Genomic DNA, 13996 nt, shown 5'->3' with positions numbered 1-13996 from the left:
ACACCATACATATCATCTCAAACATGTTTACTTACTACAATGATCAACACAATTCCTAGACCAAAGTTCAAAAGAGCGCCTTTGGGATGACATGAAAGAGCTGGTTTGCAACATGAATGTGAGGTCAAAAAATCTATTCAACTGCATGATGCATATCCGTAAGGAATATTTGCAGCACCTGCTGAATCCATGCGCTGAAGAATCCAAGTTGTTCTGAATGCAAAAGGAAGTTCTGTTAAGTTTAAGATTGGTGTGCCTAACAAGATGGCCACTTAATGTAAGTTCTGAATAATGGAGGAGGGTGTTTGTTTCCAACTTTGTCAGCATATCATATCTTGCTTGCTGTATCTTCTCATAGCCTACTGTGTCTACTGCATCACATTAATCATGGTGAAAGATAATGAATTTAATATTTGATGGAAGAACCCCAAACTGTATGGCGCCTATGACCCTGATCTTTATTAAGCAGGTCTGATAAATTGTGTACAGATGAGTGGAATGGATGGATTCAGAAAACAACTCTTCATCGTCTGAGGCATGCCAACATGTGCACCCCTTGTACCCTTTGCCCTTGAAATGGCTCAAAGGCTATTAAATATTTTATAAAATGTTTCTCATTAAGGTAAATTCTGAGGTGAATGTGGGTATCTGTGTCTGAAAAAAATGATTAACAACGGATAAAAAAACAAAGCAGCAGCCACAAGGTCCCCACAGAACCAAAGGAGAGAAACACACGTAAATTAGTCTGTCATTCATAAGACAACAATGTGTAATAAAAGCAGTCCTATTCTGACTTGATACTTTCATGTTTACGCACCTTAACCATTACTAATGAGAATGTAAGCACTATATCAGCGAAAGACAGTTGTTGAGTGTTACCCTGGGGAGTCTGGCAGCACATTTTCAAGACATGATGAATGTCGCTATTCATGGCACAGCTCAAACATCCCATTTAATTTATGTTGTGAACAAATCAATATTCAAGACACAAATATTTATTGTGCGGTATCCATGCAATTATGCAGTGTAACACCAATACCATTCAGCCAATGTGAAATGATGTCCTAGCAATAATAATAGTGCCACTTTAGCATCAGTTATTTGGATAGTGGTACGATGGTTAGCGTTGGTGTCTCACAGCTCCAGAATACTTAGTCTGAATTCTGTTTTGGTGGCATTCTGTGCATGTTCTGTTTGTGTTCTTGTGTTCTCCCAGGTTTCCTCCCAAAGGCATGCAAGTAAGGTTCAATGATAAGTTGCTGTTGGCTGAGCATCAGTAAGTGTGCCCTAAATGAACTGTGCTGGTTCTCTCCTTGCACTGTATGTTGTCTATAAGGCCATATATTGAAATAGACAATTCAAACATTGAATGACTGAGTAATTCAGCCAGTTGGATTTTAGAACCATTTAATGCTCACATTCAGGTAGTGAAGTCTTGTAATTGTGTTGTTTAGGAGCTTCAGCTATAAGAACCATTTGAAATAATTAGACTGGGCAACATGGTTATTTAAAAAAATTGCAGTAAGATTAACCTTTCTGTGCCAGTTGGGTTTTTTATACATTTGTATGTACAGTAATACATGATTTTATATAGCTTTTGTCTAGAAATTTGCACTTTAAATATATATCTTTCTCTCACTAGTGTTACTAGGGGCTTAATTTCTTATCTGGTGGATACTATGTGCAAAGGAGAAATAAACTGGTATGGAGTCTAAGCTCAGGACTGACCTCAACCCATTTACTTCAAGGACATGTGTGTCAACAACCAGGGGTGCCAATGGGGGAGAAAATGACAACATTTTTCCCAAATTCTGGACTGGTGTGGGACCCAGGATATTCTGTCACACAAATTCATTGTTTTTTGAATTGGCACCATCTGTAACAATATCCAATGATTTAATGACAGTCTTTGAGTGTCAGATGGAGATGATCTAGGGTGGCACTTTAAAAGATGAACTGCTATACACCGGACAAAGCTTCATCACATTTACCCAGATGTGTGCATTGTGCTGTGTATTTTTGCACATTACCAGTCACTGTAGCCTGGGGAGAGTATTGCTTAGGTAAACTAAAACTGATTAAAAATGATCGATGCTCAGTGCTGTACCAAGAAAGTCTTTCAATCTTATTCAATGTGAGGGACCAACCGGCATCCCTGCCATGATCGATCTTGCTCCTTTGCCTTGCCAGGAGGCCATGGGAAAGGAAGGTAAGTGGAGTAACAGTGATATTCCCTTTCCATGCCAGGACATGGACAGAGCAAAATGCTGCAGCAGAAGCTACACCAGGGTGGGAGTCCCAGAAATCACAGAGGAACACTCTAGTTAGGTTTGGGTACCTGGAAGGTTAGGACAGTGGGTGACTGCCTGCTGTGGGTAGAGTGTCCCCCACTGTACACTGGATGGCACCAACCCATCTTGCCAGCCCTGGGATGGACACCCACAGGGCAGCATGGAAATTGTGGTCCCAGGAGCCTGCCCTGCCAAGTTCTATAGGGGCTGCTAGGGAGAGTTGTCAGAAACTGATAGCACAAGGACGGTTGGGGTCCTGCCTGACCCAGAAGTGCTTAAGCTCTAGATGTACTTCTGGGCCAAGTGTTATAAGGGATTCCGCCACTTGGCCTAGGGAGTCGAGGTCAGGAGCAGAGAAGGGCAACACTTGTCTGTGATGAGTGGAGGAATAAATGGTAGAAAGAGAACAAATGGAAACATTGGTAAGGTACTTTGTTAAATAAACATTGATTGTGAACCTGGGTCTTGTCTGTACAATTGTGTCTGGAGTTTGTGAATCAGTGGTGCCCACTAGAGGCCACGCCATCAATTGGGAGCTTGAACATTAAGTGAATTTGGTGACCGCTTATTAATGAGTCTAAGGTGGATTCTGTAGAAAATGGTGCAGTAACATAAGTTTTGTTATTTACTATATTTGTTTTACACAAAAGTATTTTGCTGCATTTAGTCTTCAGTGTTACAGAATACATACTGATACTGTTGTGCATTTCATTTATACTGTCACAAAATGTAGATGATTAATATTTTGGTTTGTAACACTTTTGTTAAATGACCATTACATTGTGAGGCTGAGACTGAGAAAGGATTCATTAGGACAGTTCTGTTCTGGACTCTAACATGCCTCAGTCATCAACAATCACACCAGAATTTGAATCGCCTACCTTCTGATTTTCCAGCATCTCATCCAGTGTTTCAGGCAGCATTCCCTGAGAATGGAGTGAGGTTAATTCACCCAAAGAATCAGTGACTGGGAGGGGATGCTACACTCTGGTCTTTTTCATTTTCTCCCTTTAATAAACAGAAGTCATGGCCTTCCTTTCTGTTGCAGATCTCCATTTGTCGTTGCCTGTACTGAGTTCTGTCTTTCTGCCATCTTCTGTCTACATTAGGAGATCTTATAAAAGCTTGATCTTTGTTCTGATGATATCTTTGTAATATTATGAGACTTTGCCATACAAAAATAAAAGAATGAAGCCTCAGCTTTACACTTTGTGCCTTTTCCAGGTGTCTGGTGGAGTCTGGATGTTCAGTCGAGTATATTGTGACTTGTTTGTAACACTCGACGTGATGATGTGCACAGCCAGCATTCTGAACCTCTGTGCGATCAGCATTGACAGGTGAGACATAAGAAAAGAGGGACATAAAGCGAAGTGACAGACGGCAAGCTGCTGGTTTAGTTAAAACTGACAGGGCAGCCATCACATGCTGGTCTAGTTGGTACTGATGAAGGAGAAAATAGGAGGTTTAATGGACACTGAGCTTTAATACTCATTCAATACAATGCTTATAGAATACTAATACTAATGCAATGAAACAAATGCAATACTAATCATAATACTAATATTAATACATTGGTAATAATACAGCAGTTACACTAATACTATGCAATGCGACTAATATAATACTAATATTAATACAAAAGCAATACTAAGTATTAATATTTAGTACTTGTACAAATACTAAGTAAAAATGCTATATTAACAGTTATACCAATACACAACAATTAATTACAAAGCAATACCAATACAATGCAAGTAATTGCAATACTATTTTGCATGTCAAAGAAAAACTTGCAGCAGTCAAACAGTGAATTCCAAAATGTCTAGTTTGGAAAGTCTCCACCAGTGGCTGCTTTTTTTTCTTACACGTTAGATTTTCTCCCTTTGTGCTTTCATTATTTTTCTATAGCTCCTGTCCAAGAGAGAGACAGTGTGATACAGCACCCCACAATCCTGGGTTCAGATCGTAGTGTGGAAGAAACCTCCGAGGAAGTCAGGAATAGTTCAATTAATCAGCTTTTATTCAGTCACAGATGAGTACACGGATTCATGCGTTGCAAGGCAGAAGAGCAAAGTTCCCTTTTTCGGTTGGCCTTTATTTTATACTGTCCTCCCTCCCCCTTCCCCTTACTTATCAAAAAGCATAGTATCGTTTACCTAAGCATTTCATTTTATTACGCAAATGGGCCATCTGCTTCTGTTTTGTGTACGTGTCAGATGGACCCTAAAGAAGGAAAGATCATCTTTCCTGTGTCTAAGAGATGCGTTCCTAAAGAGGAAATTGTCCTAGGTCAGCTTACTGCACCCTGTCTTATGACAGATGCCTGTACGAATAACCTGCCATTATAGCAAAACAGCTTTGTCAGCCTTTAACCCTTAGTAGCTTGCAAGCAGTTAATTTTTCTTTCACAGTAGCCTGGTTACTGCTTTTAGGAGCCTGAATGTTTGTCTCTGTTCATTTCAGCTTTCCTCTCAAATCCCAAAACAGACACATTTGTTAAAGCTAAACCTGCCATATGTGAGCGAGGGCATAAGTGTGTCTCACGATGGATGATCCAGGTTCAATTCCAGCTTTTTCCCTAATGCTGGCAAGATACACTGTAGCTCCTTGTGACCTTGTATTGGAGTGATATACAGAGGAGAATAAATGAAGGCTCTGAATATTTTAATATTTCTGTTTTAATCAGTAGATAATTAACAGTAAGCAGTATCAAGCTGACATGCCACTAACTCAGTGCTCTTTGCCCAATGTTCTTATTTTAAGATGGTTCCCTTAAATAAGAAATTTTACAACTAAGAGAAGACCATTCAGTCCATCCAGCTTATCCAGTTAGTTGATGCATAAATTGTCCCCACATCTCATCTAGATACTTTTTAAAAGATATCAAAGTCTCCACTTTAACTACAGGACTCAGTTTTTTTTTCAGATGCCCCCTTTTTTGTGTTTAGAAGTGCTTCCTTTAACAACCAAGGAAGTTTCAAAAGAAAGGACATCCCTTTCTTCACCCATGCTAGGGTGTTTAAACACCAAGTTCCTGCTGCCATTCCCCATTTCTTCATCTGATGGTTTCTGGACTCCCCAGATGATAATGTTTTCCCATAATTAGGCCATGCCATTCCACAATGACATTTTCTCACATCATATTGAAGGTTGCCCATGTTGACTTTATAAAATATTTAGTATTTCTCTTTGGTTCTGACTGCTGTCTCTCCTTTAGATGGTGGACGTTGTCTGTGAGCCCAGCTGAATGTGGGAGAACTAAAATACCTGTTAATGTTACTAAATGATGGAGTTAGAATAGTAGATCCAGTAGCCAGAATATGTTTAGAAATTGGGACATACTGTATCTCACTTCCATACAGGAACTCTAGAGCAAACACAATGAGAACATGGACACTAACATTACTAGAGAAAACATTCACCCCCACCACCACCACCACAATGGACTGCTTGACATTCTGCTCTTCGACAAACAGTACTGAAGTATACAGTGCACAACTGACATATTTCATAAAGGATTTGTTACACAAGATATTAGACTGTTTAAACAATGATTAGTCTGATAATACAGTGTCAAATACAGTACAACATAATACTTATTTGTGCAATATTTGTGATTTCTTGTAGCTCATGAATGTTTTGAAGATTCTTTTTACCAATGACAGATTTCAGTTCTTTTCAAAGGCCCTCAATTTGATTGAGATCAGGACTCATTGCTGACCAGTTTCTTTAACCATTCTTTTGTGCTTCTGATACGCAACCCTGCTGAAGAATCCATGACCTTATGAGCCAGACATAGCTTTTTGACACCAGGTAGCACATTACCAAAATACCTTAGTAATCATCTGACTTCATGATTGCTTACACCTCCAACTCCTGAGGCAGCAAAGGAGCCCACAACATTATGGAATTTCCACTATGTTTAACTGTAGGAAAGGTATTCTTTTCTTATAAGCTACATTTTTTATCTATAAATGTATCGCTGCTCTGCATTTCCAAAAAGCTCAATTTTGGTTTAATCTTTCCACGGAACATTTTCCCAGAACGATTGTGATTTCTCAAGGCTGGGTTTAGGTAAAGATTAGGTGTGCTTTTTTTTATAAATGTCTTTGAGCAATGGGGCCATACTTGGCCATCACCCATTAACTCCTTGGTATAGAGCACAAGGTATGGTGTGGGTTGAAACCACCACTTCCAAATCACTCCAGGTCAGTGTTGAGCTCTTTGGATGTTGTACTTGGGGCTTTATCAACAGTTGGCACTAACTTCAAAGACATATTGGATTATTTTTCCTCTTCCCACCACATCCTAAGAGGTTCCTGACAGTTTCATGAGCATAAAACTTCTTTTTAAAATTGTGAACTGTAGACACAGGGTTTTCGCAGATGCTTTGCACTTTTTTGCATTCAGATGTTTGGTGGCTTTTCTGACATTCTCAGACACCTCTCTTGTCTTCACCATTGTGAACAAGTAACAGAGAGTGAATGTGGCCTTTTTAAATATTAACCCCATCATTCATTGGTTGATTCAAGTCATGTGAGTACTAACAATTGATCACTATTGAGTCTGGTTTTACTGCAGTGGGAATGTAGCTCTTTTGTCCGGACTGATTTGAATTGCTTATAAGGTTGCCAATAATCATGTCTAGGGCATATTTTGTTTGTTTTTTCTCAGAAATTACTACCTCTAAACTGACATGTTTATTTTGTTGTATATCTTTGAAAATGCTATTAAAATATTATGATGATATAAAGTTGGTTTCCAATTACAGTTATCCCTTGGCTATTTGCATGGGTTTTGGAACTCTGTAGCTGCAAAAATCCACAAATATATTTTGGATCCTCCCACCAAACCTTCTAGACAATACAGTATAGTTATATACTGTATATAAAACACCAAAAAAGTAAAATGATACTGTAATGTATACTGTACTATACTGCACCAGTAACATACAGAGTCTTTGCACTGACTGGTGTATTTGCAGCAATCGCTTCACAAATTTCATGATCTTCTTTCTCATTAAATGAATACACCGCCCAAAAACAATATTTTTTTTTTTTTAAATGTTACATACCTCATGATGTTGTAGTGGTGGCCAAGAAAAAAATTTCAATGTCATGTTTTTGTTGAGAAAGTACAGTGGTGACAATGTGATAAACATCGATAGAAAAAACAAAAAAAATTCTAACATATCTTTTGTTGTATAATCCACATGTCCAATAACCATTTGTGTGGTCAAAATGTGCAAAATATGTGCATTGTTTGCCAAAATGCCATTAACAGTTACTTCCCAAAAGGGCAGCATTCACAGTAACCATGAATGATCATTCCCACAATGCTATGTGTTTGATATGCCTCACCCCCTTATTCATTGGTCGAGAGTCCTGCCTTCAATTTGAAAGAACAGCATTGTGGGAATGATATTTTTTATGTTTACTAATTGCAAAATTAACAAAATCATTTCCATTTAAGCACTGAAGCCAAATCCATGAATAGGCAAATCTGTGAATCGTAACCCGTGAATTGCAAGGGCCAACTGTGTTTCGCAAGACATTTTATATAACATACTTAAAATACAAGGATGCCAATAATGTAGACAACACTATATATATATATATATATATTTATATACTGTATATATACACACAAACACTGCATAGCCTCAGCTTTGCTGTTTACCTGAATTACTATTAGATGAACCACATAGCCATCACATAGCAGAAGGTGAAAAAGAAATAAAAGGAGCTTGACACCTAATCATTGTGCAGTATGCCTCTGAAAAACTGTAGCTCCTTCTTTGGTTTTGGATATTTTTGTGCTTTCTAGTTATTTTTGCATGCAGCTTTCTAACAGGTTGTGCTGCCTATGCTCCTGCTTAGGTGAACATGTTTAGCTGTCCTTATACCTAACACAGTTGGAGCACTACAAGCAGAAAATAATGTGATTAGGTCAGTTTGGTGCAGAAAGGTAGACAGCACTTTATTAAGCATTAAAGATAGGATCCGTTTATTGAGGGGAAGAAGATTGGTAAGCAAAGGTCTAGGTGGTATTGACTGATGGGAAACACACTTTTCACTGTCTTATGAACCACTGTCAGTGTCTGTGTGGTTAATCAGATGTTTACTTTCTTGAACACATAGATCAGTCTTGTTTGCCTGCTTCTCTGAGACTCTGTTTCCAGGTTTAGATTTTCATTTCAGGGCCATGGTGTTTACAGGTATCGACCATTCTGCTCTAAAAATGCATAAATTCTGTCTGAATGTGTCAGTGGATGAAAAAGAATTCCCTGTAATTAGTTTACAAGTGATGAATCACTGGAATGGGAGCCAGACCAATAGTACATCATCAGTTTGTGAGACTGAGCGATTGCTTTGTACTTTTCTCAGTTTGAGACAGTCAGATGATGAGGCTATGTGGAGAGAAACTGATCTCTGCTTGATTTACAGCATGCATATTCTGTGCTGCTATAGGCAGCACTATAACACAATAATCATATATTTCACCATTTATGAACACTTTACTTCTTGTATTGTCCTCTGATAATATCATATAATTAACAAGTAGTTTGCTGATCATGGACCCACATATACATATTCCACTTTGGACAGAAAACACTCATGCACACACTCATCATTGGTAATTTAGCACCACAAATCAGCCTAATCTTTATGCCTTTGAGATGTGGTAGAAAACTAGTGTATCTGGAGACAATTTGCACCAACAAGAAGAGAACCCAATCTCATGGAGGGCAGTCATACTAATCATTGCACCACCTCTCCTTCCAGGTTATATTATTTATGATTATGATAACTTTATTACCTGTGGCCTGTCCTCACACTGGTAGCAAACCAGAAGAGTGGTTCAGGGAGGGGGTGACTTCAGTTATCATGTCTGGATCCCTGATCTTGTGTTGTTGTCCTCCTCCCGTGCATCTGCACCATGTTAAATCACTCAAGACTTTGTCACTAGCATCAGGAGGAGAGAGTAAATTATTAAGTTTCCAGGCCATTGATTACTATCATTATTATCACAGCTCCCTCATCTAATTTCTTCAGTGACTGAAAGTTTTTGAACGTAGCCCACTTATCCAAATACCAAAAACTTACTTGCAGAATGAGGGCCTTGATGTAGTGAAGGTGCTTGCAATCCCCCTCTTACAGCAAGGTTACTGTTGGTAATTGGTCTAAGTGAAAATGACGGGCTATCACCATTGAACAATTGGCACTATGTGGGCTCACCATTGAACAGGAAAATGTTGGGGTCATCTGCAATGTCAATCAGGTGATAGACATGATGATGAACTAGAGTTAGTACTATTTGGATTCACTAATTAATGGAGACCAGTGATTCTAGAATGACATTTCTTGATCTGGATTGATTTTTGTCCTACCTTAGATGACAGTGTCCACAGACATGTGTATGGTTACTGGAAGGTAGGGTGTCATGCTAGCGATCCTCAAGCCAGTAGACAAACGTGTTGCATCAATGTGATGCCAAATTGTAGAAAGCAATATATTAACTGTTGTTGGGCCTAATAAGCATTTAAGGTAGTTAACTTTCTTAGAGAAGGTGAAATATGGGCGTAAGAGTGTCATGAAAAGAAAACGGAAATTCCAGAAGGCTTCAAATTTGATATTGAGTTGCCTGGGTTTTTATAGAGATAGAAAGACATAACAATGAAAACAGCAAGCAGTGCAAAAACACTGTCATATCCATTGAAAAAAGGAGCTAATATCAAAGGCCTTGTGGATGATCCAGCAAGGGTTTGCTTTACTCACATCTTTCAAAGTAGTGCTGTATAACTTAACTGATTACAAAAGAGCAAACAAAAAACACCTCAGAGATGAAAATAAAGCACAAAAAATGAAATATGCCCTGAGAAAACATAGGAAAAGAATGTGCTAAACTACAAGCAAAGACTGTAAAGTGCTGAAGATCTCAGGACAGTGTTCAGGCTACCTTTCAGAGAATGGAAATAGCCACTGTGATGTCATATCATAATTCATGAGACTGCATCCCAAGAACAAGTTCATAAGCCAAACAACACAAAATGAAACACAAACAAGATAACTGATTTTTTTTTTCAAATATATATAGAGATACTAGGGGGCTCTACCCCCTGCTCGCTTCGCTAGTCATTTCCCGGATCTGCCGCTTGCGACGAATCGTACTGTGCTTTTGGATAAACACAAATATCAACTCTGTCTTTGATATCTCCGACTTTCGAAACTATTATCGCTGACAATGCGTCACATATTGGTTTATTATATACTGTATGCAAGTGTGATCTTTTGGATTCATATAGAAATCCAAGAAAACTTCTTTGTCCTTGTTTTTCAGATAAATTTCATGTAAAGTGCAATAATTTTGGACGTATGGATTTGTATCCATTATTGGCTGTAGAATTTCTAATACGTCCAATCATTTAACACTTTCGATTCTATGTTGCATTGCTTCTCCGTGATCATAATTTTAAACCTGACCGAATTGTGATTTCTTTGAAGTTAAAATTGTAGTATCTTTAATTGTTGCGGGACCACAGATTCTCATAGTGTATGTTCCTGAATCATGTAAATCTACGTTTTGAGCATTGAATGATGCGAACATGAACAGATTATTGTAGATTCGGATATTTTGCCTGTAGTGTTTGTGGATTTCACTTTCACCAAATAACAAATCTTTTATTTCTCGTGGATTCTCCTCCTCTTTGGAAAGAAATACTAATTTTCACTGATGGCAACACGAATTAGATGATCTACAAGTCTCTGACTTAAACTTTAAAGTTTAAGTCTACATACTTCTGTCATATCATCCATCCATCCATTTTCCAACCCGCTGAATCCGAACACAGGGTCATGGGGGTCTTCTGGAACCAATCCCAGCCAACACAGGGCACAAGGCAGGAACCAATCCCGGGCAGGGTGCCAACCCACCGCAGTCTGTCATATCACCTATGTCCATATATTCAATCTCTTTTTGCTGTTCTGTTATTTCACCGAGTAAGAATTTCCATTTGTTAGCGCTAATGCAATCTTTGCTATCAGGTTTTTGAGGCTTTCGAATTTTAGTACTTTCATAATCTCTAACCTGCTCTGCATATGTATCTCGCCAACATTTTTTAACCTCTTTACGACATTCTACTTTGTCTTCTACTCTTTGTCTTTTATTTCCGCCCCCGCTTGGACCTGTTAGGTTTTCAATTCCACTAAGTCTGGGCTGATTATAACTTTCCTTATTTTACGAATTTGCACTTGATTATTATTGATCTTTTTTTAATTCTTTTCTCTCCAACGCTTTTGGGCCTCTTTTCGATGCACTGCCCTTTCTTCTTCACTTAGATATTTCATCTAGAATGTATAAAATTATTGTCCAGAAAAGGACTACATTGAAGGAAACAAATAGATTGTATGTCTTGTATTAAAATGAGGAAAACATAAAAATTTAAAAGAGCTGAGAGCACAGGAACTGTGTCTGACAATTCACATGAATTAGAGGTGAGTGGACCATGGGTGTGGTTAAATCTCTTGGCACAAAGTCTCATCACGCGGGACTTCAAATTATCTCTCTGATAAAGTCTTGTCTTGTCCCAGGATTTTTTGATATAATAGAAAGATATAGAGAGATATGTATGATATATAGAGAGAATCACCTATTAATTTTTTAGTGCTACTAGTACATTGAAGTTTAGAATAACTATGATGCCTGGGGGGTGGTGATTGAGAGGAATAGTCTACCTTTTCTACATTGATTGGTGAAATTCTATTGACTTTTCATAGCTGTTATAAGTTGTCCACATCAAATACCATGTTCAAACAGAAGGACATATATAAGTGCAACAGAGGACGTTATGGCGAAAAGTTCACTGTCTGATTCTGTAGTCGTGGCATATGCCATTTTGGATCTTTTGGATACTGGAGTAAGGTGAACAGCCAACTGAATAACATTTGGTGGGGAGTTGGCAACTGTACCCAGTAGGATTATGCAATAGATGTACTAAGCATGTTCTGGGAATGACAAACTCCACCTATGCTTTGGAATGAGTCTGAGTTTTCATTATGGAGGAGTTCTCCCACATCTCAGAGTTTTTGGACCAGAGGTGTGTTCTGTTTATCCAATGTGCACACTCTTCTGCTTCTTCAAAAAGCTTCAGGTACAATAAGTTACTAATAATGGAACCTTGTAATCAGCATTTACAACCTTTCATGTCACAGACCAAAAGATAACTTCTTGTCTTCGGAATAATATATGAAAGGTTGTAGTAATTTGTCAGCCTCTCAGCGTAGTCCCCTGATCATTTGTATGGCCAGTTCAGGCTTGTCTGGGGCTGGAACGTATTTTAGCAGTCCTGAGCACATGACAGGAGCTAAGTCTAGAGAAGACACCCGTGTATACAGTACCCATTCATGCACACACACATGGGATAATTCAAAATCTTGAATTAACATAACATATGTCTTTGGGATATGGGAGGAAATTCTGAAAAATCCACATAGTCACAAGATAGATGTGCAAACTCAACATATCAGCAATTAGGTGCAGATCTCAATACCAGACCACTAAACCCATGAGTCCTAAGTGATAGCCACTGTCAACAAACATTTTAGATCACAAGTAGAGTATCTCCAAGCTGGTGACTGTGCTGGAAGCTGCACAACTGTAGCTTTAGGAGATCTACACTCCCTTGGGCTCAACATACAGACTATTAAAAAAGCTAATGTTATTATCACAAACAAAAAAAAACAATTACAAATGATTAAAAACACTAAATGAAACCAAAGTAAAAAAAAACAAAAATTATATTGAGCAACATTACAAAATATTCAAAACAAAATAAACCAACTAAAATAAAGAACAGGGACACACCCTTGAAATGTCAAATGCTTAAGGCTTTTGTACAAATTCAAAAATTACACCAATCTAATAAAACACAAAGGCTGTGTGGACATTTTCAATTAATCTGCATTATGGTCCATGCTAATATGCTTTAATAAAATTATTTAGAAGGTTTTATGTTCTTTTTCTATTAATCAAACTGTAGCATCAGATACAGGCCAGAGTCCCTCCCAGAAGCATTGGGTACAGAAACTGACTCTGGATGGGAGACAACTAGCCAAGGAACAGTTTAGAGTTGCCAACTAATCTAACAGAGCTATGCACAACAAAATCCCAAAAATAACTTGAAATTCCCACTAGAGGAGCATAACTGTCAACCCTAAGTAGTAACAAAAGGGCAAACACTGGATCTTTAAAAATAAAAGATTTATTTTCAACAAAAATGCTCTTCCAGACAAACAAAACTCCATGGTACACAAAGGCAGAAAAGAAGTTGCTTGAAAGGCAATCCTAAAGCAAACAAGTCCTAAAAGCACAAATCCAGCAAAAAGAAAAGAAACAAGAGACCAAGTGTTCAACTATTAAAAAACAGATCAAATATATTGGGATTTAAAGGACAGTACAATATAACAAATAAAAATAGGCAACCTATGCAAATACAATTCTGTAACCTACAATATAATGACAATTATATCATTTACATATAGTCTTGAAATGTTTTTGAAATGTTATGAATAATGTTCACAAACACCAGCAGCTTGGTCAAATGACAATATCTCTTTCAATCTATCCTTGAAATGAAATGTCCTGTTAGCTTCTATCAGATTTAGTTCATTTCTCATGGAAATCAATCTTGCCATATTTATTTCTGT

General features: G+C 37.9%; 1 protein-coding gene across 1 annotated transcript in view; it reads left to right on the top strand.

The window, feature by feature from the left end:
• drd3 (dopamine receptor D3) overlaps positions 1-13996 on the top strand; it is a gene marked incomplete at its 5' end in the record, with an annotated part of 52392 nt that overhangs the window by 19990 nt on the left and 18406 nt on the right. Inside the window, one exon of the mRNA XM_051926653.1 lies at positions 3516-3628. Coding sequence (XP_051782613.1) covers positions 3516-3628 — 113 coding nt within the window. The remainder of the gene's footprint in view (positions 1-3515; positions 3629-13996) is intronic.

Source organism: Erpetoichthys calabaricus, chromosome 4 (assembly GCF_900747795.2).
Source record: "Erpetoichthys calabaricus chromosome 4, fErpCal1.3, whole genome shotgun sequence".
In the NCBI taxonomy this organism is placed as follows: domain Eukaryota; kingdom Metazoa; phylum Chordata; class Cladistia; order Polypteriformes; family Polypteridae; genus Erpetoichthys; species Erpetoichthys calabaricus.
The sequence above is the reverse complement of the archived record's forward strand: the minus strand, read 5'-3'. Positions and strand labels throughout refer to the sequence as shown.